We start from the raw sequence: 25,878 nt of genomic DNA on the forward strand, positions 1-25,878 counted from the left end.
GTTTCCCTTGACTGGCAATAGTGTTTAGTAGCCTGTGAATATAGTGAATAACTTGATTTTCTTCCACTGAAAGCTGACTAAAAGTCAGCTCCAGGAACTGGTGGAGGAACAACAGTAGGGAGGGCACTGATTACTGTGGCAGAAGGGTTGTGCCAGAGTAGGTTGAGCTACAGGAATTCTTTTGGAGGAACTCTTAGACAGGATTAGGGAGATTACGTGCTTTGAAAATGAGAACCACTTGGACCACTTTACTGGATTTAGATAATATTAGTTCTTAATAGAAGTGAGTGAATTTTTTTCATTGTAGTTATAATTATGTTAATAATGTAGTATTTTGAGGATCAGTGAGAAATTGTCTGCACGTATCAGCATGAGACTTGCTTTGTTCAGAAAGATTTTGTAAAATCTAATTCATAAGTCACCTACCTCACCGCATAAGTAGGAAAGTTATGTCCTGTACGACTGAATTGGGACATGGTGCTCTTGTCTGGATTTTTTTTTTCTTTGAATGAATGAATGAAGCAGTAATTCTCCGATTCACAGGTCTCCAAAGTAGTAGCATGCACACCTTTGCCTGAACCATTTTCCTTTCCCTGAGCAGCATGTCGTTCTCTTCCTGAATGCACCATACCCTTCTTCCCTGAAGCTCCCATTCTGCTTGCTCTGGTGGAGATATTGCACATTACTAAGTTGCATGTTGTCACGGCCTCAGTGCAATTTAGTGTGTGCGATACTTTCACATGAGTGCATGCACACGGGTATGGCTGTGGCTTAAAGTTACTGCAGCTTTCCGTTTTGGTGGGGCCTAATTACGTTGTGAGAGATGGTCTTAAACCCAGATTGGTATTTTGATTGATGCTTTGAAACATGTGTTAGTGGAAGTTTGTTCTGTAATGCCAGGAAGATGAGTACTGTTTGTTTTCAATTTGAGAAGGGTTATCATTATTTGCTTCATTTTCTTCATTTGCCACACACATCTCAGATTTGATCAGATTTTTCATTGGTTATATAAAATTTATTTAAAATATTAGGAGTTTCTAAAGAGGAAACACTAATCATATCCTTAATTGAAATTTTCCAGAAATTCAAGGAGAGATTTGATATGAAGAAAACCTATAGTGCCTTGATGGCTGAAATAGGTTCCTAATGTTTTTTCAACTTTTATTTATTAAGATTAAAGAGATCTGAAATGAGCTGCCATGCAAACAAACAAGTAAACAAAATCTCAGCTGTTTAAGCATCTAGCTGGTTTGCTGTGGCATCGTGGCAGTAATGATGGAGAAAATGAGATGGTGATACAATTCCCACAGAAAACAATAATCTTCCAGCATGTTAAGCTAATGCTTAGAAAAAGCAAAATGTGTGATCTTGTTGATTCTACTGCAACATTAATAATGTCTTTCAGATTAATTTTTCAGAGACAACTGTTAACTGACTATGTCTTGACTGAATTTTTGCATGCAATTTATGTTCTTTACTAGCAGGAGTATCTCTTGCAGAAATCTCTTGACAGAGGAATGCATTTAACAGGACCTTACTGGGATTTTATAAACTCTACTTACGGTGTATGTTACAAGATAGGAATAGAATTGAAAGTGATTCTGTCTTAATGAAATCATTTCCTAGTCTAAAATTTGGAATAACAGGTACTTTTTTGGTTTGTTTTTTAAATTACACTGAGGAAAGGAAAGCTTCAGTTGAGTTACTGAAAAAAAAAGTAGAATGTAGTCAATAAATGTAGAAGAGATGCTGCAATGGTTCAATACGTTTACAGAAGCAAACTGACAGTAACTGTAACCTGGTTATCCTGGTGGGATAGACAGTAGTATTTATTGGTTGAATGTTTTATTAGCAATAACCACGACTTGTTTATACCACTATCTTAGACTTAAATATTCTCCTATATGCAAAAAAAGAAACAAGTCTTTACCCATACTTCCTTTTTCTTTTATATCCAGAATATTTGCTCTTATTAAATACAGCTGTCTGTATATTGCTTTACATACGCATGACTTTAAAAAGTTGTTCAAAGAATAATTCAAAGGAAAACATTAAAATTTCAGAAAAAAAAAAAAAAATTATTGGCTCATGCCTAATCTTTATTCTTTTTTCAAGTTTACCTGAAACGATGAAAAAACATTTGTTATTGCACATACATAATTTGGGTCAAGCATGTTACAAAGTCTGTAGGAATTTTACAGTTTACTACCCCTAATTCATGAGTATGTAAGTGTGTAATCTGATTCTGACACAAACAGTTCTGTTCTCTGCGCCATGCAGGCTGGTATAGTGTATTTTCAAACATATTGATGGGTTATTGAGGGCTTCCTTGTTTTATATCAAGCAGCGCCAACATTCTGCTATTTGCTTCGTTCATATTCCAGATGGCACATTCTGTATGTTCCAAGAGCAGTTTCCTTTAGTGCGTTTTTTGTAGTTTGTAGTTCTGTGACTATCCAGTTTGTTTAAAACTGAGAGTATCTGTGAACACATAGAGGATGTGGGTTACTCTGTGTGTGTTTGTGTGCGCACGTTTAAACACATAGGCAGATTTGCACGCAATCTTTAGGAATAATGTTGCATCTTTGATGCTAGTCCTTTAATTACATATTGCATTTATGCATGTATATATGTTGTTTTTCTATGCCAACTTTTTAAAGCAGCTATTTTTATCTTGGAACTTAGAATCTTTCTTTGAATTAAAGTTTAGTTGGTACGTGACAGAGACTGTATCAGTAAAAATAGTGACGCTTACTTGCACCTGGAATTCAGCTCAGCCATATTTTTTGTCTTTGCTGCTAAGGCAGGCCTAGTAGCTAACTGGGAGGGATGGAAAGACAAGGGTTGCTGAAAGAATTATTAAATATATGGGGAAGAGGTCTTCTGTCAGGCATTTCTAAGAATAAAGGGATACTAGGAGAATTATGTTTAATATAACATTTTGCAGGATTCTGTGCTTGCATATCTAATAATTCTTTATGTCTGTGTTCAAGGTTGTGGTATATATTATTATAACCTTGGTTAGATTTCTACTGTTTAAAATACAGGTTCATTGTAATGTAAGAAGACAGCATGAAGCCTGATATAAAACTTCGGGATTTCCTGGCATTTCAAAGATTTAGCATCACAGCCTTAGCTTTTTGCGTTTTAGGTTTTTTTTTGGTCCTATTAGGTCAAATTATGAAGTCAAACCAGTATTTATTCTCTCCACCAGCATAAACAATCAAAATACTCCCTTCTCTAGGCTTCTGATTCATAATTTAATAATAATAATAATAATAATAATCTGAATAGACTGTGAGTTTCTTAATATAAGATGGCAATGGATTTTGAACTTTATTGAGTCCAGCTAGCTGTTGTTCTCATTCATGAGTTTTTCAAGGTAAAATGGGGATCTAAAAGAATTGCATCCTTACAAGTGATGTGGAGAATAATAAATGTTCAATATACAGTGCATGTAACAGCTAAGAAAGGCTTGAGTAAGGCTAAAAGGAGGGCTGACTGCACAGCTGAACAGCAGAGCAACAAAGGGCACAGGAAATGAGAAACCATCCTTTAAAAAGCTGAAGTTTTAGCTAACTGAAGAAAACAGAAGGTTCATAAAGTTTAGCAGATAGAAACCAGCACAGAGGGATGTGTGTTTGTGTGATTCATTTGCTCAAAGCTCCACAAAACACTATTAAACCAAAATACCGTTTTTTATATGCAGCAGGAGCAAGAAGCTCTCAAGGGGCTGAGGGGTGACGAGGAGCAACAATGTTGCTGCAGGCTGTTGCTGGGGGGCAGGTGTAATAAACTGATGCTGTGTTGTTTCGTTGCTGTGAAGGTAAGTGGAGGAAGTCACATTGTAAAACCCTTCTTATGGGTGTACTGCAGCAGAATCTCTCAGACATTACAGTGACTGTAGAAGTTATAGAAGAGACAGATGAAATACGCAATAGCAAATTGCTGAGAGTGGATGATATTAACTCACCAAAGAAAACTCAAGGGCAAAATTTAAAAAAAAGTTCCAGGGAACCCAGGAAGTATAGACATTTAAGCTGTACATCAGTACTGTGCAGCTTAGTAGGAACTACAGTTAGGGACATGCCAGCATCTGCTGAATATGATTTAGTTACAGAGCGTCAGTGAAGTTTCCACAGAGAGAAGTTTTGCCTTACTCTTCATGTGTTTTGAAGTGGTCAGCAAGCAAGGCCATTAATAAGTTGATCTGGCTGCTATATTCTATGGAAGGTTTGTAAAGGCTTTATACAACATCTCTTTCCAAAGACTTTCAAGGAAATTAAGTAGTGATGAGGTAACAGAGAAGGTTTCTGCATGGATAATAGTGAGTTAATAAGATAAGGGACAGAGGGCAGCAGTAAATGATGGTGTTGAGGTAGGGACCTCTACTATCCCATCTATTCGTAATTTCTTGGGAAAGAAGTAGAGATGCACGCCTTACTGATGCTGCAAAACAATTTGAGCTTGTAAGGATGAGGATTAATTATGGAATTGTAGCACGATTGTAGACAAACTCAGTCAGAAGACAGCAGTGTCTGGGGAATAAAATCACTGATGAAAGTGATACATATGGGTGAAAACCAGTCCTAACTTTACATATGAACTGATGCCCCCTGTGCTGTTTCCACTTGGGAGATACGTTTTCAGGTAGGCCTGCTAGCTCAGTGCTCAGTGATACAGACATCTGCCGTGCATATCAAAGAGTAAGATTTGTTACAACAGACAGGGACAAGAGAAACACAGAATATTACTTCCATATTATGAATCTGTGGTGTGCCTATACCCTGAATTGTGTGTCATTCTAGTTTCTGCATCTTGGAAAGCTAGGAGGGCAACAAGACTGATCAAAGAGATGAAAGTATGCATTTGTTTCTCTATGAGGAATGGCTGAGCTGGTTGGGACTCTTCAACCTGGAAAAAGAATGTTGCACAACTGAGGTTTGCAAAACCAGCGTGGAAAGGATGGCTGGGGTTGAACTGCCTGTGGTCTCTTCCAACATAAAATATTGAGGTCGTCAAAAAGCAAGCAGTTGGTTTCAAAACGTAAGAAAGATGTGTTGGTTCCTGCAACAAGCAGTAGACATGGGGAAGGTCTTACCAAAGAATGTTGGACCTGCAGCAATTTGAAGTTTTGGAGAGGACTAAGAATACATATCAATTTAAGAGTGCTAAATAGCCTGTGTCTGCTTCATTATATCCGCTGAGGTGGAAATAGAGGCTGGAAAAATGTTCAGGGGGATTGCTAACTGTTTGTCCTATTTCTTTTGTTCCCTTAGTGTCCACTTCTGGCCTCTACTGCAAATGGGCTGCTGGCTAAACAGACCTTTGGTCTGAACTAGTATGGCTTTTTATACATTATGTTCCAAGATCCATGTTAAGAATAGTTAGGTGTTGCCCTTTGTAAGCATTGTGGCCTGCTCATAACAAAAATTTGGAAATGTTAGAAATAGTTGAGTCAGAAATAACTAATGATTTCAGATGTGCTTCTCAGAAGAATAATTGTAAGTTTGTGTGGTATATGTGACTAAAACAGGCCAAAATAGTCATTAAAAATCATGATGAATATTACAAATATGAAAGTATTGTGAAGAAATAATCAGAGGTAGAATTTCTTACAGTTTGGACTACATGTTAATTGTTCGTTTTCAGAGAACATAGACATGATAGAGAAGAAAGTCTGTTTGCTGCTGTGTCCTTCGGACTGGTTGCCACTGTTTAAAAGTGAAGTTTTGATACAATCATTGGAGCCCTGTCCTGAATTGAGAGGTGTAATATTTGCATTAGCCACACCATCTCGATGACCTATGCTTTGTTCAAAGCTGTATCACTGTATCTGATTAGTGTCATCACTAGGTTCCGTATGTTGGAGCTGTTACCTCTCTTTGTATGGTGTGTCATTGCTAAGGAGAAATTCATTTCAACAGCAAAACTGTTGAAATCTTGTAATGGAGTCATCTCTGAAAATTACTTGCGTGTTTATATTGCTCCTGAAATGATCTTACTCTTTTCAGAAATACTGTCACTTCTGCTTTATTTATAGCTGGAATATATCTTAGTGTTCTTTGCTTATTTTAATGTGTAATTTGAAACTGAAAAATAATGAGTTTCTTTTTTATTCCTAGAATAACAGAACCCTTAAAGACAGTCAAAGAGCAGCTTAATAGTTCTATTTGCGAAAGGACTTGTCTGAGTCATTTAATTTTTCAGTGTTCTCCCAGTGATCACTTGAAATTTGGGAGATCATTGTAGAAGAATTTTTCAGTCCTTTTTAAGATAATAACTCTCATTGGGTTGTCACTGGTAACTTGTCTTTTGCAATGGATCTTGGTGGTGTGTGAAGGAAGAAAATTAGTTATTTGATTTTGAAGTTATGGTGACAGCAGCTGCTTGTTTCAGCCGGAATAAAACAGTACTGTTGTGCAAAGATGAGCTCCTGCCCTCCAGCCACAACTGAGCTGCTGCCTTCTCACCTGCTGGGAACACAGCTGCTTGTGCCGCTGCTCTATGAGTGGGACAGGGAGCAGAGAACTGAGCTAGTTAGCTAAAACTAACACAGCAAAAAATAATTATGAGCTGAATTCATTGTAAAAACTGTCGTGGCACATAAAAGAGACTGTGCTGGCAGGCAGGCAGAGGAAGAGTGGTCTGGGGCAGGAGTGAGTGCTTGAGAACAGGGGAATGGGAGGGCTCTTTTCTTGTGGTAGCTCTGAGTTCACCTGTTCTGAAATAAACTGTGAAACTGTGCTGTGACGTATGGAATGCATTATGCTTGCTTTTATGTATTAAACCCTCTATTTTAAAGATGTAAAAGTTGTCTTCTCAAAAGAAATGGAGTAGCTGGGGTTTGTTAAAGCATCATTTTGAATTAGTTGGCTCTGTATACAGGAAGATTTTGCAACAAAGATACAGTTACAATCCTTGTAATGTCTGCTTAGAGTATATGGGAAACTACCAAACATCAGTGGTGTAAAGATGGTGAAAGAGTGAAATTGGTTTTTTTTCTAATAGTATTTTTGGCTTAAGATGTTCTTGTTATGAAACTTGCATTTTAATTGGATTGTAGACCACTGTAAATGCTAATTCTTGCAAACATTTCCAAACACAAACGTCACTTTTGTCTAGTTTTCACTCTTACGGCTGTTCAGCAGCCAGGATCAGCATACCTTCATTATAAATTCAATATAGTAACCAGTGAATCTCTCTTCCGAACTTACATGCTTATTCCAATCTTTCTGGAAACTCAAATTCTCATTGTTTCAGCACATATGTTCTTCTTTCCTCCAGTGCTCCAGGGAGATCTAGAAAAACAAATTAGTTTTGAGATCAGAAAATGAATGCTCTGAGCTGAAGCTTTTTTCCTTTCAACTAGGGTTGTTATAGCATTAGGTTGAAATTTTTGAAATTTTGCCAAGTCACTAATGGTGAACAGACCTTACCTGTGGGCTTTGTGAAGTGAACCTGAATTCAGGTGGGCATACATCTAATGTAAACTTCAGTAAAAGCAAAGTGGAAACTGTAGACTTTTTATGGCAAATCAGTAAAAGAGAAAAAGAAATTACTAAACCCCACAAAATCCATGAAATGAAGAGGTGGCACTTTCCTGTGTGAAATCAGCAAGTGAATTCCCCAGCTTTGCGGTAAAGTAGAAAGAACTTCAAAAAATATATTTAGGTCAGCTATGCAGAAACATTTGACAATTTGACAGAAGTTTCTTCAGTTTTAATCTGAATAATTTGAAGTATTTTTTTTTTTTTTTAATTTTATTTTACATGCTTTTCAAAGCTCAGTAAAATGGAATATGTACGTCTTAGGATGCCTTCACGAAATTGCTATGAAGTGCTCATAAATTACACACTTGCAGATGACAGCTCTTGCAGGTAAAGTGGTTCATCCAGATACAGTGCCAAAGTGAGACATGAGCAGCAATTGGATTTCCTGATTTCTGAAACATACAATTACTCTTCTATATAAAAGGAAGCTGTATGTATGCCAGTAACGTATTAAGAGATGAAATTAATTTACTGTCAAAATTTCGCCAGTAAGGTTGGCATTTTACAGATAGTAATAAATTCTTTCAGCATTTGCTCTAGCATACCACATCGTCTTTAAGATCTGGTGTCACAGATGCAGAGTAGCTGAACCATACTGTGGATGAAGATTTTGGTTAAAGTTTTCAGCATTATTTTTTTAGCTTCCTTAACCCTGAAGTCAAATAGATATGAATTTCTAGAGACTTTAAGGGATGATTCTTAGTTCTTCTGACAGAAGTAACAAACAGGAGTCTTCAGGGAGTTCTCCTGGCCCACACTCGCCACAAAGTAGGATCCCCTGTGCTTTTTCTCTGGCTCGTTGAACCAGACACAAAGAAAGGTGAAGGAGAGGAGGAAAGTGAAATTAGGTATAGCCTCCTCTTGCTTCCTGCTCGACTACTGGCACCTCACAGCTTCTCAGCACCGTGTGGTGCCTTCTCATTATAGCTAATTAGTTGTGTGTGCCACATACAAAGAGATAGTGATGCTGGACTGTTCTACAGTCTTTTAGAGGTATATACTATTTTGCTATTGAAATAAATTACATATTAACTTGCAGAATGACATCAGACCAGGCCATACCTGTTGGTCCATGAATAACTTTACTGTTGCTCTACTAATGCATCTATAATGAATAATGGACTTAATAGTCTAAAATTTTCTTATAAGCTGATGACTACATCAGCGAAACACATGACAGAACTTGAATTTAAATTTGAATAAAATCAATCTGAGGATAAAAATTACGCTTATCTTAACTGAAATGTGAAAACTGTTGAAATTAGAATGGCAATTTTGGATGCTTTCTTATGAATGAGAAATGGATTTGCAGTTTCTCCCTAACACAGTTAAATTCACAGCAATTAATTCTGGCTATTGGTTTGGGTTCTGGGTGGTTGTCTTGCTTTTGGTTACCATAATGAGACTGTCTTCCATTCTTTTGTAGTCTCTGTGGGAAAATGTAAAATGATTACTTACATAAAACGTCTTTCCTGTAGTTGTAGATGAATATTTTAATTTTAAGCGAAGTTAATACCTCAGATACCTGCTTTAAGCCTGGGGCCTGCCTCCCCCTCTATATACTGAAATGTAGTTTGGGGGCATACTTACAGAAGGTTTTAAGACCTTGTTCATTTTACTACACTACAGAAAACAACTCTATGGAAAATATGAGGAGATACTTCAAGGACCGTTTTAAAATATGTTTGACAGCTGAGATGTATTTGTGACACAGTTCCCGTTTGATTGAAAATAAAAAGATTTACTTAAAGATTCAACTATAGCATGTTGAACTCTATGTTCTCATAGATGCTATTAAATATTTTGATTTAATGCTTCATTCTAAGAAATTGTTCTGGATATGTTGAATGTTTTTTCTTTTTGTTTTTGTTCTGGAAGGACCCGGAAAATTGCATTAAAAAAACTTGAAAACTTTGTGTCACCAATGAAGAGTTTCAGAAATCATGAGATACCTCCTTTTTAGTGCAAAGGGATTTCTATGGGACAGGTCTAAATTTCAAGAAACCATCAAGGCTGAGGGACTTGGGTTTAGTGGGAACCAGGAGTGCAACCAGGAGAAGTGAGGGTTTTTTTTGTTGCACCTTCATGATCATTACAGTACAGATAACACTTCATCTCTCCAGCTACCTGGAGGCTTCCTTTGCCAAAGACCCTACTGCACTTGTTTATGTTCTAAGTTCTTAAAATCCAACCGCAGATAACTTGCCAGTATGGATTAAAGTGGTGTTTAGCCCTCTGTTTTTGGAAAGTATCCTTCAGTAAAATGTTGATAGATTGATTATTTTTCTCCCCTTTGTATATGATATTTATACTTGATGGCTGACAGAATTAGTTCCAATTAATAAACAGGTTCTTGTTACAAAAATATTATGCTCATTTGATATCATCAGAGAGAGTGGACATGAATTAAATGCCACAGAAAATGCAGAAAATTGAGACTTTTGTGTAGCTGAAGTATGAAGAAGTCTTGAGTTTTTCGTGCAAACTCACATTTAGCATTCTTGCTTTGGCTTTGGGGGTCTTTTCTCCTCCTTGCCAATTTTTTTACACTAGAAGCTTACTTTTCTTGTAACTAAAATACAGGTATTTAACTCTTGAAAATCTGTATTTTCTATATATTTTGGTTGGTGCTTTTCCATTTTAATATACGTTTATCTAAATTGTGAAGTATTCTGTTTTTTTCACTGAGGCCACCATATATTTGTAGCTATTCCTTCACTTTCTTCATGCATCACATAATATTTGCCTGTCAAATGTTGGATTTGTTGTTTCAGGTCATTTTTTTAAAGCTTGCTTTTTTCCATATTTTCCCTTTCCCTCTTTTTTGGGGGGAGAATGGCTGACAACAGCTGTTTCTAGTTAATCTGTTAAGAGAATCTTTCATTTTGAACAACACTGTTGATGTGTGAGGTTTATTATGCACTCATAACTTCCAGTGGATGAATTTCAAATAAGAGAATTTTGATTCAGCAGTCATTTGGGAATCTATGTGTGCCTTCAGGTTGGAAAGGAGGGCAAAAATATGCAAACTGCCTATGGAAATAGTAGTGAGGATAGTGCTCAAAGATGCAAAAACTGGGAGTATGGGAATTCTTGCTGGTAGTTCAGAGAAGATTCTACCCAGTAGTTAATAGCAGAGAAGGTTTCTTTCCTAGAAGGCTTTATCAGCTCAACAGAGAACAGAAAGTGCTCTTAGAAGCTCTTGTTTCAGAAAGGGCTGATTTCTGTACAGACTGTGTTCCTCTCGGAAGGGCAAAGAAAACCTTTCAACTAATCATCTGACTCCATGATTGGAGTTGTCTTCCTGTCCTCTTTGCCCTCCTGCCAGAGTTCCCAAACCTTCAGAGACAAAAGCATTTCACTAAAAGCGTGAAATGTAAAAAAGGAAGTTAACATCAGCAAATTTTGTGTTTGTCTTTGCTAAGAAGGGGTGTGTGCCACCACGTCTGCAATGATCTATCTGTTAGGACTGAGCGGAACTCAAGGATAGTTTGGTTACTTAGATCTAAGCTAAAATAGTGGTTTCAGGAAGCTTCATACCTTTCTCAGATAATGGTGAAAAACTGGTGTAATTCAATGGTGAGATCTACTAGTTTTAGAGTATATTTTTTGTGATTATAGTGCTAAGGCACAGGCTTTCAGTTATAGGGTTACTCCACATGTGTAAGTACTCTAGTGCTGTAGATGTGGCACAGCACTCCTCTGCCTGTTTGCTGTCTTGTGAGGCTGTGGTCACAGCAAAGAGAGGAGAACTTTGTTTTGTGGCCAGCATATTGGATGTAGATTTGGCAGAATCAAATTAGATTACCAGACTTTCTGTTTGGTTTTCAGTAATGTAACCTAGTAAGCAACCTAAAAGCTAGGAACATAAAGATATTGAGGCTAAAATCTAATAATGAATATGAGATGTTCAAATATTCTCATCTGGAAAGCCATGTAAGTATGTAATAGAATCATAGAATCATTTTGATTGGAGAAGACCTTTAAGATCATAGACTTCAACCATTAACCTGACGCTGCCAAGTTCACCTCTAAACCGTGTCCCTAAGAACCTAATTTAAGCAGCGTATTTCACTTCACAGACGAGTGGTTTTAATCCGACAAGAATGAGCAGGTATATAAATGTAAGCAGGTAAAGAAAATGAATGAACAGTTACAAGTGGAAAAGTAGTTCATACATAGAATGATACTCCTTCTCATAGATAAAAGATCGTTTTTGATAGAGGATGTGATCTGATGCTTGAGCAGTTTCTTTCAAGGAATTTGTCCCTGGAACCCATTGTATGGTAGAGTCTGTGTTTTTTGTGTCTAAATAACAGGTGTGATGGGTGCTTATTCTTTTCATAGGGAATAAATGTATGAAGTGTAATGTTTTGAGTTGTATAATTTGGGGCACTAAGCGTCTCTGCAGTTTTTCAAAGCAGCTTATGTATATCTTTGTAGATCCCAGAATCCTATTGCAAATAAAATTTAACAGTGTTTCTTTGATTGTTTTAGAGGTGTATTTGATGCTTCCCTCAAAATGGCTGGGTTCTATGGACTCTATACTTGGCTGACTCACACTATATTTGGAATTAACATAGTCTTCATACCATCCGGTAAGAATTCAAACATAATATTACATAATTATTTATTATGCAAGTTCAGTAGGACTAAATGTTGCTGATAAGATTACTCTTGAAGTTATTTTTAGAGAACATTAAATCAGAGGCTGGCAACTGTCAGAATTTGAGTTGCATAGACAACCTTAATATGGTTGACTTGTGCAGATGTCTTAAGACAGTTTCTAATTACAGGATTGGCTACTTTTTTATTATAGCACCCGAGTCTATTGATGAACTCGGTGTATGGTATGAACATAATGAGGAGCTGCTCAGAATTTTTTTCTTTATTCCTTGTTCAGTATGTAACCTTATTTTTATATCTTGTTTATTGTTCAAACCCCAATATGAAAATACAATGACAAGTTTAATACTTTTGTGATATGCATTGTGGTTCCATAAAACTTAGCATTGATTGATTCTTCCAAGTTTAAATTAACTGCCATACATCTAATTATCCTATGGAGACTGTACAGCTTTTCATAGCTCTTATTTTCAAAATCTTTGGTTCTGACAGTGAATGTATGTAGCACTCCTGGACTTATTCCAGGGGTGTTTCAGGATGGCCATGGTAGGATGGAGAGAAGTCTCTGAGTGGTATCTTACCTCTGAGATTTGCCTCTTTCTGTTTTCACAGCAGATCCCTTGCTATCTATTTTACTTATCCATCTTTTGATGGATGTAATTCTTTCTCTCTTCTATCCAGCCTGAGCCTTATTAGGTTTTAAAGTTTAATTTTTCAAGATGCCTAAATGCAGGAATGTGTGGTGTCATGAAAATGCATAATAAAGGCGTGCTTCTTATTCTCAGTACTGTTGCCTGGCTGTTTTACCAGCCTCTGGTTTTGTGTTATTCTTTGATCTTAGCTTTGGAAGTGGCTAAATGGTTTTCACTGAAAAATCTTCTATTCCTCTTTTGCCTCTCTTCCCCTGACCAAAAAAAAAGTAATTTAAAAAAATGCTGTGCCTTCATGTATGAGGGAACAAAGGGGAAGCTATAAACCAGCAAAACCCGATATAATAGGAAATGTCTTGATTATGAAGTGCAGCTATGTTAAATGCATTGGTTGTCATTAGACCTACTTAGAAGACAATTATTCCTTTTCTTTCAGCTACCCGCAAAATATTAAAAGTTTGCTTTCTCGTTAATGAGACCAAAAAAAAGAGGGGAAAAAAAGAAAAAACTATATTTTTTTTGTATTGTGTTTATTCCTGTTGCATTAAATTAGAATGATAGCAATAATGCATCACTTGAGATTAAAACAGGTATTTGTATAATGAGAAGGGTGTACACCTGTGTGCATGTATGTGCATACAGAAATATGTATGTCATGGATTTTACATTTACCTGGTTTCTCACAGTACTGTAAATATATTTATGGAATACGTTTCTCTGGTCTTTTTTTCTCACCTCTTGTTCTGTGTTTCCTAGCATTAGCAGCAATCCTCGGAGCAGTGCCGTTTCTGGGGACATACTGGGCAGCCGTCCCTGCAGTCCTAGATCTGTGGCTTGTGCAAGGACAGGGGTGCAAAGCCATTTTGCTCTTGGTTTTTCACCTCTTGCCAACCTATTTTGTAGATACAGCAATTTATTCAGATATATCAGGGTAAGTACATTGGAGACTTTTTAAAGTTAAATGTAAAAATGCTTAATGATCATTGACACCTTTAATTAAACTTATTTTCTGAAGCATCCAAAACAGGATCTTTGAGCATAGTAACAGATGTAAGATGTCTTACTGACCTTAAGTGCCTTTACTTTCCCAGGCTTCTCTTCTGTGATCTTTGTCACTTCAGAGGTCTTGAACTTGTTCTCAAAGTCAGCAAAATCAACTGTTTTGGTTGCTAAAGTAATTCTGAGAATATCTTTGCTATTTATCAGTTCATTGACTAAAGAAGTATAGTATTTTCCTATACATCACCTAATGCCAGATGATGCTGCAGAACAAACAAGAAATCCATGAGCTAGTTAGGGACCTGAAAAAAATACTTTAATTTTCCAAAATGGATTGGGAGAATTTTGAGAATTTTTATGAAGCCAGCCTTTGTGTTGTGTCACCACATCTGAGTGTAAAAAGTTTTGATTATGGATTGATCTTTAAATGTGTTGAGAAAGGTGAAATTGTGAAACTGGAGACAGTAGCCAGTGCTGTTTTCCTATTGTGGAAGGTAGGCACAGATTTATTGAAAAAAAATTCCTAGGTATTTGACTGCCTCGGTTAACTTGAAATATCTCCTGGTTTTGGCTCTGAGTTTGTACACAGAGAAATAAAGTCCAAGTTACAGAGTCAACATCTGCAGTTGTATCCAGAGTGCAACTGTAATGTCCACTGACATTTTCTGCTGCTGAAATGTCTAGGGAATCCCTTTATGCAATTCAAATTAGAAGGTAAGGCAGCACTGTTTAACAGAGCTGGTGAAGATATGAACTACCAAGTTCATGTCCACAAGCATGCACAAGGTAGACGTAAAGTTGTACTCCTCTAATCACTGCTTCAGTCTTGATCATCAGAAACAATCCTAGGAAACTGTCTAAATCAAGAACTTCATGGTCCAGACTTAAGTTACATGCTGGTACTAGTCCCTCATTTGTGCTGGTTTTTATTACAGCAGAGTTAATGTAGAATAAGGACATTAAGTGTATCAGTTCTCTGTTAAGTTTGAAATTAGTATTTTTGTTTATCAAATACAATTATACTGAGAGAACCTAATGATAATATGCAGAATATTAATAATAATTTTAATAGACTGTGGCATTAGTTACTTTGCATGAATCAAAACTATCAGGTGAAGTATAATTAAATTATGATTTTTTTTTCCAACAATAGATCATGGATAAATTTAAGACCAGTAGGTATTTAATCAGCCAATAATTCCTCTACTTATTGGAATACACTTTTTTTGCTGTGGGGGATGCAGGCTCTGTTTCGTGTCCAGAAAATATATATGGCAGGAATAGATTTTCTGACAGTGAAGCCAAATTGTATTCTTCCCATTAGATAGAACAGTAAGCATCATACTGTCTTGCAGATTAGATTAAATCTATTTGAAATAGCTATAATTAGGTTATGCAGGGTTTTTCAAGTGCATTAAATTTATACCGTAATCCAGTTTCATCAGGTGATCTGTTGCTTAATTTAGCAAAATAGCCAGAAGAACATTTACAGTGATACAAATGCTGGAAAAAAAATATTTGAAGTTATTAAAAATTTAGAAAATAGTCGTGTGTCTACTCTTGAAGAAACATAAAAGTTAGAGCTCAAATCTGTCCTCTCAAAAAACCAATCTAGCCCTACCAATAGATTAAATTTGATCTAGGTAAGACATGATTAAGTGTATATGATGTAACAGGTCCTGTTTCATGGTCTCGTTCTGCACACAGTTGTGCTGAAGGCAAAGACTGCCCATGAGGCAGTTGGGTAGAAGTCAGGACCATTGTAGAAACTGCCAGAGCTCTGAACTGACTGGCTGGTATTTTTACTCCATTACACTCAGAATTTAGAGCAACTTCCTGAAAACTGGGTGCTAAGTTGAAACTATAGTTTTTATTATATAATTCCGTATTACCATCATTCTTTTCGCTACCAAGATTAAGCATGATGAGCAGATTTTGTGTAAATGTTGTTGATAGGATTCATGTTGTGCATCTGCACTGAAAGATAGAAAAGAAAAATGGCATCGTCTGCTGCCATAAAAGCTCATCTCAAAAGCTCCATTGGCCCCAACTTTCTGGTAAATATATATTAGTAAAAATCTGCTTTTGTTTTTCATCTGAAAATGGTAACAAACAATCTGAGGGGTTGTTTTGTAACAAGAAGAGAAGACATGGCCACCTATTCAAAGAATATATGCTAGCTATTCTCTGAAAGATGAAATGCAAATTACGGTCATGAGGTAAATTAATGTTGTTGTTTCAGGGGCGCTCATAGTACATCTTGCTAGTTGTCTTAAAATTTAACGATTCTTGACCACAAAGCACAAACCTTCTTTGTAACCAATCGTCTTTCCATTTTCAAAAGGGAAATGGTTTTCTCATTGACTCCTTTAGACATTCTTCAGAAGATGTCTATGAAGTAACTACTTCATTGTGGATATTACGAGCATTAGATGCTATAAAACACTGATCCATTGTGCAAATACAGCGCAGAATACAGCTTGGAATAATTGTGCAGCCATTTAAACAACTGTTTGTAGTGTAAATATGGGTATCTATAGCTCTCTATGTCATTTCCTAAGCTTAATAAAACTTTATGATTAATTCACATTTCATAATTGGTAGTATTGTTGCTTGCTGTTCTTAATTTTATTTTTCTTGTGCCATAATTCCAGAGGTGGTCATCCTTACCTGACAGGTCTTGCGGTAGCTGGTGGAGCATATTACCTGGGGCTGGAAGGAGCCATCATAGGACCAATTCTGCTTTGTATACTTGTGGTTGCTTCTAACATATATAGTGCCATGTTGGTGAGTCCAACAAGTTCAGTGCACACTCCATCACAAACAGCGTGGCCGTTACAGATTTACCGGTGAGTTATAAATGTCTTACATGTGTGCATCAGGTTTTTACTTGGATCAGTGTATGTACACATAGGTATAGTGAACATATGCATGAGTTTTATGTGTCACTCTACCTACACACCTACATGAGTATTGAAGTATTTAAATAGAAATCATGGTGAAATAAAAACTCACTTGTAAACTTGGAATGTTTCTGTAATGTCTCTCAGCTACTTACAGAAGGCTCTTTTAGAAAATTCACTGGTAATACCCTTGTATCTTATAGTTTGCATGTTGCCATTGTTCTAGGAGGTGGTCAAGCATCCCTTTTTCTGTGTAAAACTATTATTTATGGATATCTGATAGTCAGTGTTCATTGTCCTTAATAAGAGACCTCCCTGCAAATATTGCATTTTTATGTGTTACTGTACCATTCTGCAAAATATAAATAAACATACTTGAATTTAAAAAATGATATAACATTATATGCCATTATTCCATTAAAAGTATGGTCCTTATTAATCTCTTTATTGAAGTTACTGAGCATGGAGTATAGAAATGTATCTTTCAACTGTACAGTTAAGGAATGGGATGAATAAACTCCTAATTGAATACTTAATTGGAGTTGAAAATCATGTTGTGAAATTATTAATGACTGTAGCCATTTAAATGTTTCTACTGTCTTGTTCAATTACATAGGTTAGCTCATTATACATTTCTCTTAAAGACGATTCCGTGCTTGTCAGAAATAATCCTTTGCTTCATTCACATGAATAATGTTGTCATCTTTTATATGGGTACTGATGAGAAGAAACACTAATTGGACCTGTCTGTAGTCTCTGACTTGTGGAAGTTCCAAGACTTCCTGTATATGCCGTAGATAGAGCTGCCCACAGTACACACAAAAATATACTTATGTGTTTATTGCCTGTTTCATCTGTAGGTAACTAGATACTTCTAATGACTCAACAGATTGGCGTCTTTCTTACTTTTTTTTTTTTCCTTCTGACACCTAGGTCGTCTAGAGAGAATCTCGAGGATATTAAAATGGCTGCAGAGTGATGAAGCTGCTGTGCTGCACCTATTCAACATGAGAGAACCGCTGTCTTCTGTCTCGAGTTCACCAGAGCCATGGCCTTCTGTCCTTTTCCAGCTGTGCCTAGGGACAGCTCACCAGAAAGCATAGCTTGGGTTTTAGGAGAAACCACTTCTTGAATATCTGTTGGCCTTACATTATTGTGCACTTTGCCTCTTCAGGAGAGAATGTCGACTTCCCTTGGCTTTGCATACTAACACACAGTTCAGCTGCCTTCTTGAAGACATTGAAGACCTTCTGTCTTCATAAAAAGAACGGTTAAGAGGACAAGTGTATCCACTGAAGTTAAAATTTACTGAAGTGACTGAGTAGGCTTTTATTTATTGGGTTATTTGTGTTATTAAATTGTAGTAGCTGTAAAGAAAGGTAATTCTAAAATATTTATTTTGAGTTAATCTGGTGGCAAAAAAGGTGTAAACCACTTATTGTTAAATGAAAGTAGAATATAATTATTTGCTGCTCCTCAAAGTATGTCCTTAGAGGCTTTGGCCATCATCTGTAACTTATAATAACACCTAAATATTATCCTCTTATACACACTGAAATTTAATGTTGTTGGAGGCTGGTATTTCTAGTATCTACCTGAAAGTAGCAGACATACAAATCATTAAATGCAGGTTTTCCTCATGTCTAAATAGGAGGGCTTGTTTAAATAGTTTAAATCTTGTCCTCATTTGCAGTGAGATCTGGTAGTGTGTTGCTGTTTACCCACCATCCCAGTGGAGTCATCTTGTCAACTAAATTTAATCAAAGGCCTTAAGTGTTTTCAGGCAGAGGTAATGTATGATTGTCACGTCTGCTTCCAGTAATAGGAAGAAGTTAAATGAGGATTGTTTAATGTTGGTTTTCAAATGCTGTGGCTGGGTTCAGTTAACTTTTCCAACAAATGCAACTTTATTTCCAAAGAGGAAGGGGAGAAAGCATGGATTTTGTTTTAGTTTAGTTTGTTGTTGTTTGGTTTTGTTGTTTTTGTTCTTCCTGTAAGCCTCTAGCCAAATATCTTAGTAAGATATAAGATATATCTTATATATTAAGATATATCTGAATAATAAGCAGAGTTCTTAAATTCCTGAAATGGTGCATTGCCTAAGTCACAGCATCAGACTGCTCTAGTGCTTTTCTTCCATACATAATTTGCTTAAATTGCAGTTTTGGTGACAATTAAGGCCTTTTGTATTGATTGTTGAAATATTTTGAGACAATGGATCTTTATAAATGGATCCTTTTTATAAATAGGAAGTGTGGGGTTTTGGTAGAAATTTCGTACTTGAACAGCTTTTTGACAAATATAGTGAGGCCCCAGGTACAAAGTAGCACGTGCACATGCTTAACCAAAGAACCACCTTTCAGTTTCTAGTAACTTCTCTTGAATTTATATCAGAGTTTGGTTGATGATGAGTTATACAAAATACAGGCATGCCTTCCATTCATTGTTGACAGTAATGGAACTGTTGGAATAGTTCTTACCTTGAATTAATGATATCTAAGGTTTGCGTAGAAACAGCTCTCAGTAACTTGGATGTTTGTTTTACTCAAGTTGCAGAAGTGCTGGTAGATTTGGAAGGCTTCTATTTTCATGATATTGCATGTATTTTTACATTGTTTCTGAAACTACTTTGCCATACAAAGCTTTGGAAGGTATTCTCATATTTACTAAGCAAGAAAATCCTGGTGCAGGTTTGTGATAAACAGGTTTTCTATTAAGAGACAAATATTTACTCCTCAGATTCTGCCATTTTATTGATGAAACTTTTTGCTTAAATGGAGGGTTTCAAGCATGCTGGTGTTGCACTTGTAAACTTGCAGGTATGTGTTTGGAGGACAGACTCAGGCTTAATTTAGTGGTTTGACTCAAGTTCATTGAAATACAGGTGCACCCCATTCAATATTTTGAATGCTGAATGACCTATACATCAGTTACAGCGAACTGAAGGATGTATTGCTTGACTTAAGTAAATGTCCTGTGTTTTAATTTCTTTGGTTTTGTGGATCACATAAAATGTTTAATAAAACACATTTTTGTAATTGTTACTGGCTAGGGTAAAGTATAACGAAGAACCTGAGTCTGTCCCTAAATATTCCCCCAACATTCTAACCAGCCTGAATGAGACCACCATCATACTTGAGAAACTTCTGTATTACATTACCTTTTACTTCCGAATTTTGCACTGAAATGTTGTGTTCTCATTGTAGCTTCTGTAGTCAGCATTTAAAGAAAATTCCTAGCAAGAAATACACATCTTTAATGTATTTCCAGTTTTCCATTGCTTATCTTTACTCACTGCTCAGGACTTTTGTATTGCCCATATTTGCTATCCCAGTTATTTCTGAGACAATCTTTCAGATTCCTGTGGTACTCAACATAGTCATTTTGAAGAGTCATTATAAAGCATTCTTTTGTTTGTTTTTAAGCTTTTCTCTTCTCCATCCCCCATCACCCAGCCTTCTTAGACTGAAGAATGGTCTCTGTTGGAAGATAAAAATGGTATTTCAGACACAGTTATCTTCAATAATGGCAAATCAGTAAAATCAACTGAGAAGATATGTTGCTATTTTGAAATGCTTCTTTCACAATGTGAAGAGAAATAATTTCGTATAGAGAATTCCTTTCTGATGTAGTCTTGTTAGTTTGCCCTGCTTTTAAATGGGGTTTCATATTGATGCTTCCTCTTTCAAATTCAGTTAGGACTTGCTGTGGAGAACCACCCGTAGTACAGTCTTTCCCAGTAAATGTAGCTTGAGGAGCTCATGTATGTGCCATGTGTGATTGAGGAACCAATTGTGTGATTCAGTGGTGGTACAGTAAACAGTATACTGCCAAAAAGAAACTAAAAAGAAGAACCAAAACCTCCAATAATACCTTCTTAGAACATGAAATATTCACTGAATTTATCCATGTTTAAAAAAATACCAACAAAACACCACCTTATGGAAAAGCGTACCTTGATTATTAATGGTTGGTCTTTAATACCTAATTATTTGTAGAAATAGAAAAACTTGTCTGTGTGTATTTAACAATCTGCATTATTTTCTGAAAAGACTCAGCCTCTTTAAGAACAGTTTAGTTTAGATCAATCTCACACTAATGTAAAAATAATCAAACTGGTCATTTTGACTTCTGAGGTGCCAATTTCTGGTTATATTGCCTCATCTGCAGAAGCAAGTAGCAGCTCCGTGGGCGAAACTCCTCACACACTGTTTTCTGTAGTGGCATTAAACTACAGTTTTCTTAGGAGAGACCATCTTTTTCATAATGCTTGTAGGCAGGTTGATGGTCTTTAGCTTTACAGTCATTCCAGGAGCAGGTATTTACTTGTATTTAGTACATTTGATATTCAGTTTGAACAAAACCCGTTTAGAATTCTGAAGGGAATCTTTGTAGTAAACGAAGACGATATGTTCTCATGGTACTGTAAAATAAAACTGTGCGGTTTTTTATCATTCTCTTCTAGCAAATCAGGCTTGTTACAAGTAAGTGTAGTGCCAAAGGGCTGGTGGTAACTGGTTTTTGCACTGTTAGCCCTTCCTCCCCTGCTGAACCTTAACTGAACATTACTGTGTATAGCAGAGCTAGCAGAAGTGAGCGTGTGCCACTTTACAGCCCAGCGTGTTAACTTCAGGTCACTGTAAATACTGGCTTAATTTAATACATGAAGCAACAAACTGCAATGGGCAGGGATCCGGCACATGTTCATTTTGCCAGCCTTACTACAATAAGGTGACTTGCAGCACAGATACACTGTGACCAGCTGGGAACAGTAATGTCTTAGTTTGAAAGACTACCCTTTGTTTTTTTCTTTTTTCTAATGTTATAGTCATACAAATGATACACATTTTTCAGAAATTAAATTCATACCCATGTATCTAATAATGGAGACAGCAGTCAGATATTTCCAAGTGCAATGGTATGTATTTGCAGCTCACCTAGGGTATGTTCAGATTTATCTGATTTCAGGGGCTATGTGGTTTCTCTTCGGGATTTTGGGCAGGAAGATATACTTATGTATATTTTGTCAGTGATTATTGGATTAGGAAATCCATAATCTGTTTAAATGAATAAAATAAGAAAAAAGCGTTGTGTAGGGAAAAATGGATGCTACCATGTGGGTATCAGATGTATGATACCATGTGGTTATCAGTGTACCTTCTGAAATAGGTGTACAGCTGCAATGTCAAACATTGTTTTTCAGAAAGCCTGAAAATACAAAACTAGATAAAATTGTTCCTCAGTAGAAGCAGCAGCAGAATTGCTATGCTGCTAATCCCTAGTGCTGGTGACAGAATGCTGCAAAGAATGTTGCCTTTCCTATGGATCTGATATACTAATGATGGGAAAATGCCATTATTCTGCTACGAATCAATGCCTTTACATGAGTGCTGGAAGATGCTCCAACAATTGCCTTTATTCAAACATTGTGTTCGTATTATATTTGGTTTAGTGTGTCAGAGCAGATGATGCCACCTTTGTAGATACTACCTCTGGAAACAGCTACAATTTCTTCCAGAAGGTGCTGAAAGCTGTTGGGATTGGAGTTAGTATTCATTATATTTGATAATGGAGGTAGCGTTCTTCTTCTAGACCTGCAGTTGTTTGCCTTGAAGTTTGCAATTTTACAAGAGAAACTTGGTTCCCATGTTAAATAATCTTTGCTGAGTGACAGCTGGCATCTCTTAAATCTGTGGATGCATCATCTTTATAAACTGTATCTTGTCTTATATTTCTAATGGTTTATTATTATTTCTTATGCTTTTTGGTGATGCATACTTTGGCAATTCCCTTCTTATTTCCATTTCTACAAAACTATAATTGCCTAAAACTCCTAGGGAAGCTTGATCTTTAACCTGATACTGTTGATCTGTTACTTTTAGTAAAATACCTTAATGCTCTATGGAAAAATTTTCCAGAATTGCTTTTAAATTATGAAATTGGAAATTAAAAAAAAAAGAAAATTGTGATGTGGAAAAAGAACTTGGTATTTTGAAACCAGAAACAATGCCAGAAGTGATAAGCATATTCAGGCATTCTCCATTGGGTTCGTAGGTGTATGTATTGTTATGCAGTATTATTCAAATATGAGCAGTGTCTATTGTATTCAGCTTTTAACTGAAATTTTTTTATTATTTTTTAAAAGATATCTGATAAGAAAATAGTGCCTGTATATAATGAAAACAAGCAACATTTTCTGGGATTAATGTTTACCTGATAAAAGCTGGGGAAGAGCCAGGTAGAGTGACTAGAACTGTTTTGTTGTAGTTAATATGAAGTTGGGAAAAGCTGTTTTTCCATTTGGTAATGCATTGCTAAGAGATTACTGTTCTTGAAGGTATTTGCACACATCCACTGAAGAGCTGCCAAAATTAATAGGTCATGAATATGCCTTCAGTTCCCCCATCTCTTAACCTCTTCCACACCTCATCTGGTATCGTGGTTTAGTACCTGAGAGTGTTGCTTCATCCTCTTTTGAAATCAGTTCGAGGACCTGAAGGGCATGCTTGGAGTGTCCATACTGAAATGCTAAGTCCAATTCAGGAAGGAGTTGCTATTCAACAAGTAAATGCATCCTTGATGTGCTCTGCTTATGGGTGGACTTGGACAAACACAGCTCATGTTGCATTGAATTAGAGGTTACTATTTGGATATAGCACTATGTAGCCACACCAAAGCTTGGTTGGATATGTAGCAGGGCGTATTAGCTTGCAGCAGGATGCATTCACAAGCTAATGAAGGCAGAGTGAGTGCTCTAGCATCTGTGAATGTATCTGAAGAATTTTCAGCATGATGGTTTTAAACCAAAAATGTTGATTTCGTTTCCTAGCCATACTCTTTGCCACTTGTTCATTGCATACAATGATCAGTGAGAACCTAAGGTCAAAGTAAGTTTTCATGGTATTTGTGTAGATTAAATGTAAGAGGCATCACAAAACTAAAAAGTAGTCACAGAATAAAAAACTCATTAAGCTTAAGAATTGACATCCAGGCCATAAAGTTGGAAAAAACAAAATACAAATTTTTGCCTCGTTTCTGCCAGTCTCATCTCCAAACGGAAGCTTTTTCAAGAATTATCAGTCAAATAACATTTTTGTGCTGTTTATAACTTACTGGCTGTGTTTTCAGTTTCCAGTGTCATCACTGGTATATTCTGCAAGCATACAGTTTGTTCAGATTGTTAAAATTTTCTATGCTTCAGTGATGGTTGGAAACCAACTTTTTATACTAATAGTTACCTGTTTACCTTTATCTATATGTGTTAACTAGTGTTTGATGTTTTGGATGGAAGACTGGGGAAGTTGTTTTTTTCCCCTTTGATAAATTTCACCAAACCAAATCCAAAGAAATTTTTGACATCAGGTCCTAAGCCTGGCCAGACCCTACTCAAACCAAACAGCAGATGTTTTGTGTTACAGAGCATGGGTTGTTCTGAAGCGCGCATTCCTACCCAGAACCTGTGGGGATTCGGAGCAATAACTTCTGTTGTCTGTTGACACAAATTTTGTCTGTAAATGTACGTGTGATACATCTTCAGAATGGAACTATGTTCAAAACTAATGTTACCATAATTGGGTTTGGTACAGTACCTGGTTTTGCATGTGTAATATTGAAAATATAACCCCTGTGTCCATCTGGTGGTGGAACAAAACATGTGAGTTAAGGTCGAGAAGTACTCATGTAGACTGCAGAGGTATTTAAACTACATAATTTTGATTGTATGCACAAGTCCTCTTCCTAATAAAAAAGTTTTTTTGTAGCAGGTTTAAGAAGCTTTTAACTTGGTATTGTATTCACACTGCAGTCCTTTGTAAGCACAGAATGGTTAATATATTTTGAAATAAAAAGCTGTTAATGTAAAGAAAACTGAGTTGGATTTGAATAATGGGATCTTTGGAATGAGCCACAAAGGCAGCAGTTAATCTGGTGAAATAACAGGTTCTCTGGAGATGAAGTACAAATGCAGCAGTGGATCTGCAATTCCTGGGCATAACTTCATTTCACTGGAAGAAGCCCTACTTTTCTTTTATCTTTGTGTTTTCAATGAGGTACGGAAGGCCATGGGCCTCAACAGTAACTCTGGTTCAGCTGACGTCTGGCACTTTGCTACACTGTCTGCGGGGACACAGCCACGCATCCAGCCCCTACAGAAGCTTATGTTCAGCAGCCATAGGTAATCCCAGTTGCCTGCATTATGGCTTACTCTCTGAAATGCAAGTGGTTGTTTAGTGTCTAAGCATAATTTTATTTCATTCTGTTAACTATAAAGCAAAAGTGATCAAATCGTCCCTGAGTGACTGCTCGCACCTTTTAAAAAGAGATGTGGCTGATGTTCCACTTTTCATCCCTCTCACTGTTCTGTGACCAGACTCATTGCATTGAAGTAATTCATATAGCACAGTCAATTTTAGGTAATAACTCTTCAGTTCTCTGGAGGGATCAAACCTTGTTTAGCTTAGTGGATGCAAGCTGGGTGGTTTTTTTAGCAACTGATGCAGGTAACATAATAATGATATCTTTTTTTTTAATATATATATATATATATATATATATTTTTTTTTTTTTTTTTAATTGAGGCACGTCTTCCAAGATGCTTAGAATTCCTTTTAGGTTGGAACCAAGACAAATGGCATCCGTAATGAGGCAGCCCAAAGCACATGCACTTCTGTGAAAACTCCTTCACTCTCATTTTTTCAGTTGTTTTAATGGGCAGATACAGTGTTTCTTTTTATTAAGAAACCAAATAGTTCCGCTTAGCACCTGTGGCAGCTAAAGCTTTATAATGCTGTAGCACCACTGAAACAAAGTTTTTGCTCTGTCTCAATTGTTCCCTCAAAGCAGTTTGGGGGGTGCGCATCCTGTGTAGGTCATTCACATTTGGGGGGTGGGAGGGCAGAAGATATGAAAGAGTTATCAGGCACATACACAGGCAGAAATTGTGCTGAAAGAAATATGTTACTGATGTATTTTGAACTTGACCAGAGATATAATTTAGAAGGAAATTGTTTCGTTGTAAGAAGTCATCATCGCTTCCAAGCTACAAATTTATTCTTCGGAGAATTCAATTGGCTTGTTAATCGAAGCAAAGATTTCCTGGAACAGTGATTTATACTGTAGTAGATTTTCTTGGAAATTAATTTCTCTCTC

The 25,878-nt window shown here is 36.5% G+C and overlaps 1 protein-coding gene across 3 annotated transcripts in view; it reads left to right on the plus strand.

Moving 5' to 3' along the window:
• The window catches only part of TMEM245 (transmembrane protein 245), an 87,338-nt gene extending 62,741 nt beyond the window's left edge, over positions 1–24,597 (plus strand). For all 3 annotated transcript variants that reach the window (XM_065830595.2, XM_065830596.2, XM_065830594.2), the window contains 4 exons: positions 12,051–12,151; positions 13,586–13,760; positions 16,483–16,677; positions 17,665–24,597. In XM_065830595.2, the coding sequence (XP_065686667.1) occupies positions 12,051–12,151; positions 13,586–13,760; positions 16,483–16,677; positions 17,665–17,710 (517 nt within the window). In that variant the 3' untranslated portion in view covers positions 17,711–24,597. The remainder of the gene's footprint in view (positions 1–12,050; positions 12,152–13,585; positions 13,761–16,482; positions 16,678–17,664) is intronic.
• Positions 24,598–25,878: the final 1,281 nt, after the last annotated feature.

Source organism: Patagioenas fasciata, chromosome 2, assembly GCF_037038585.1.
Source record: "Patagioenas fasciata isolate bPatFas1 chromosome 2, bPatFas1.hap1, whole genome shotgun sequence".
Lineage (NCBI taxonomy): Eukaryota > Metazoa > Chordata > Aves > Columbiformes > Columbidae > Patagioenas > Patagioenas fasciata.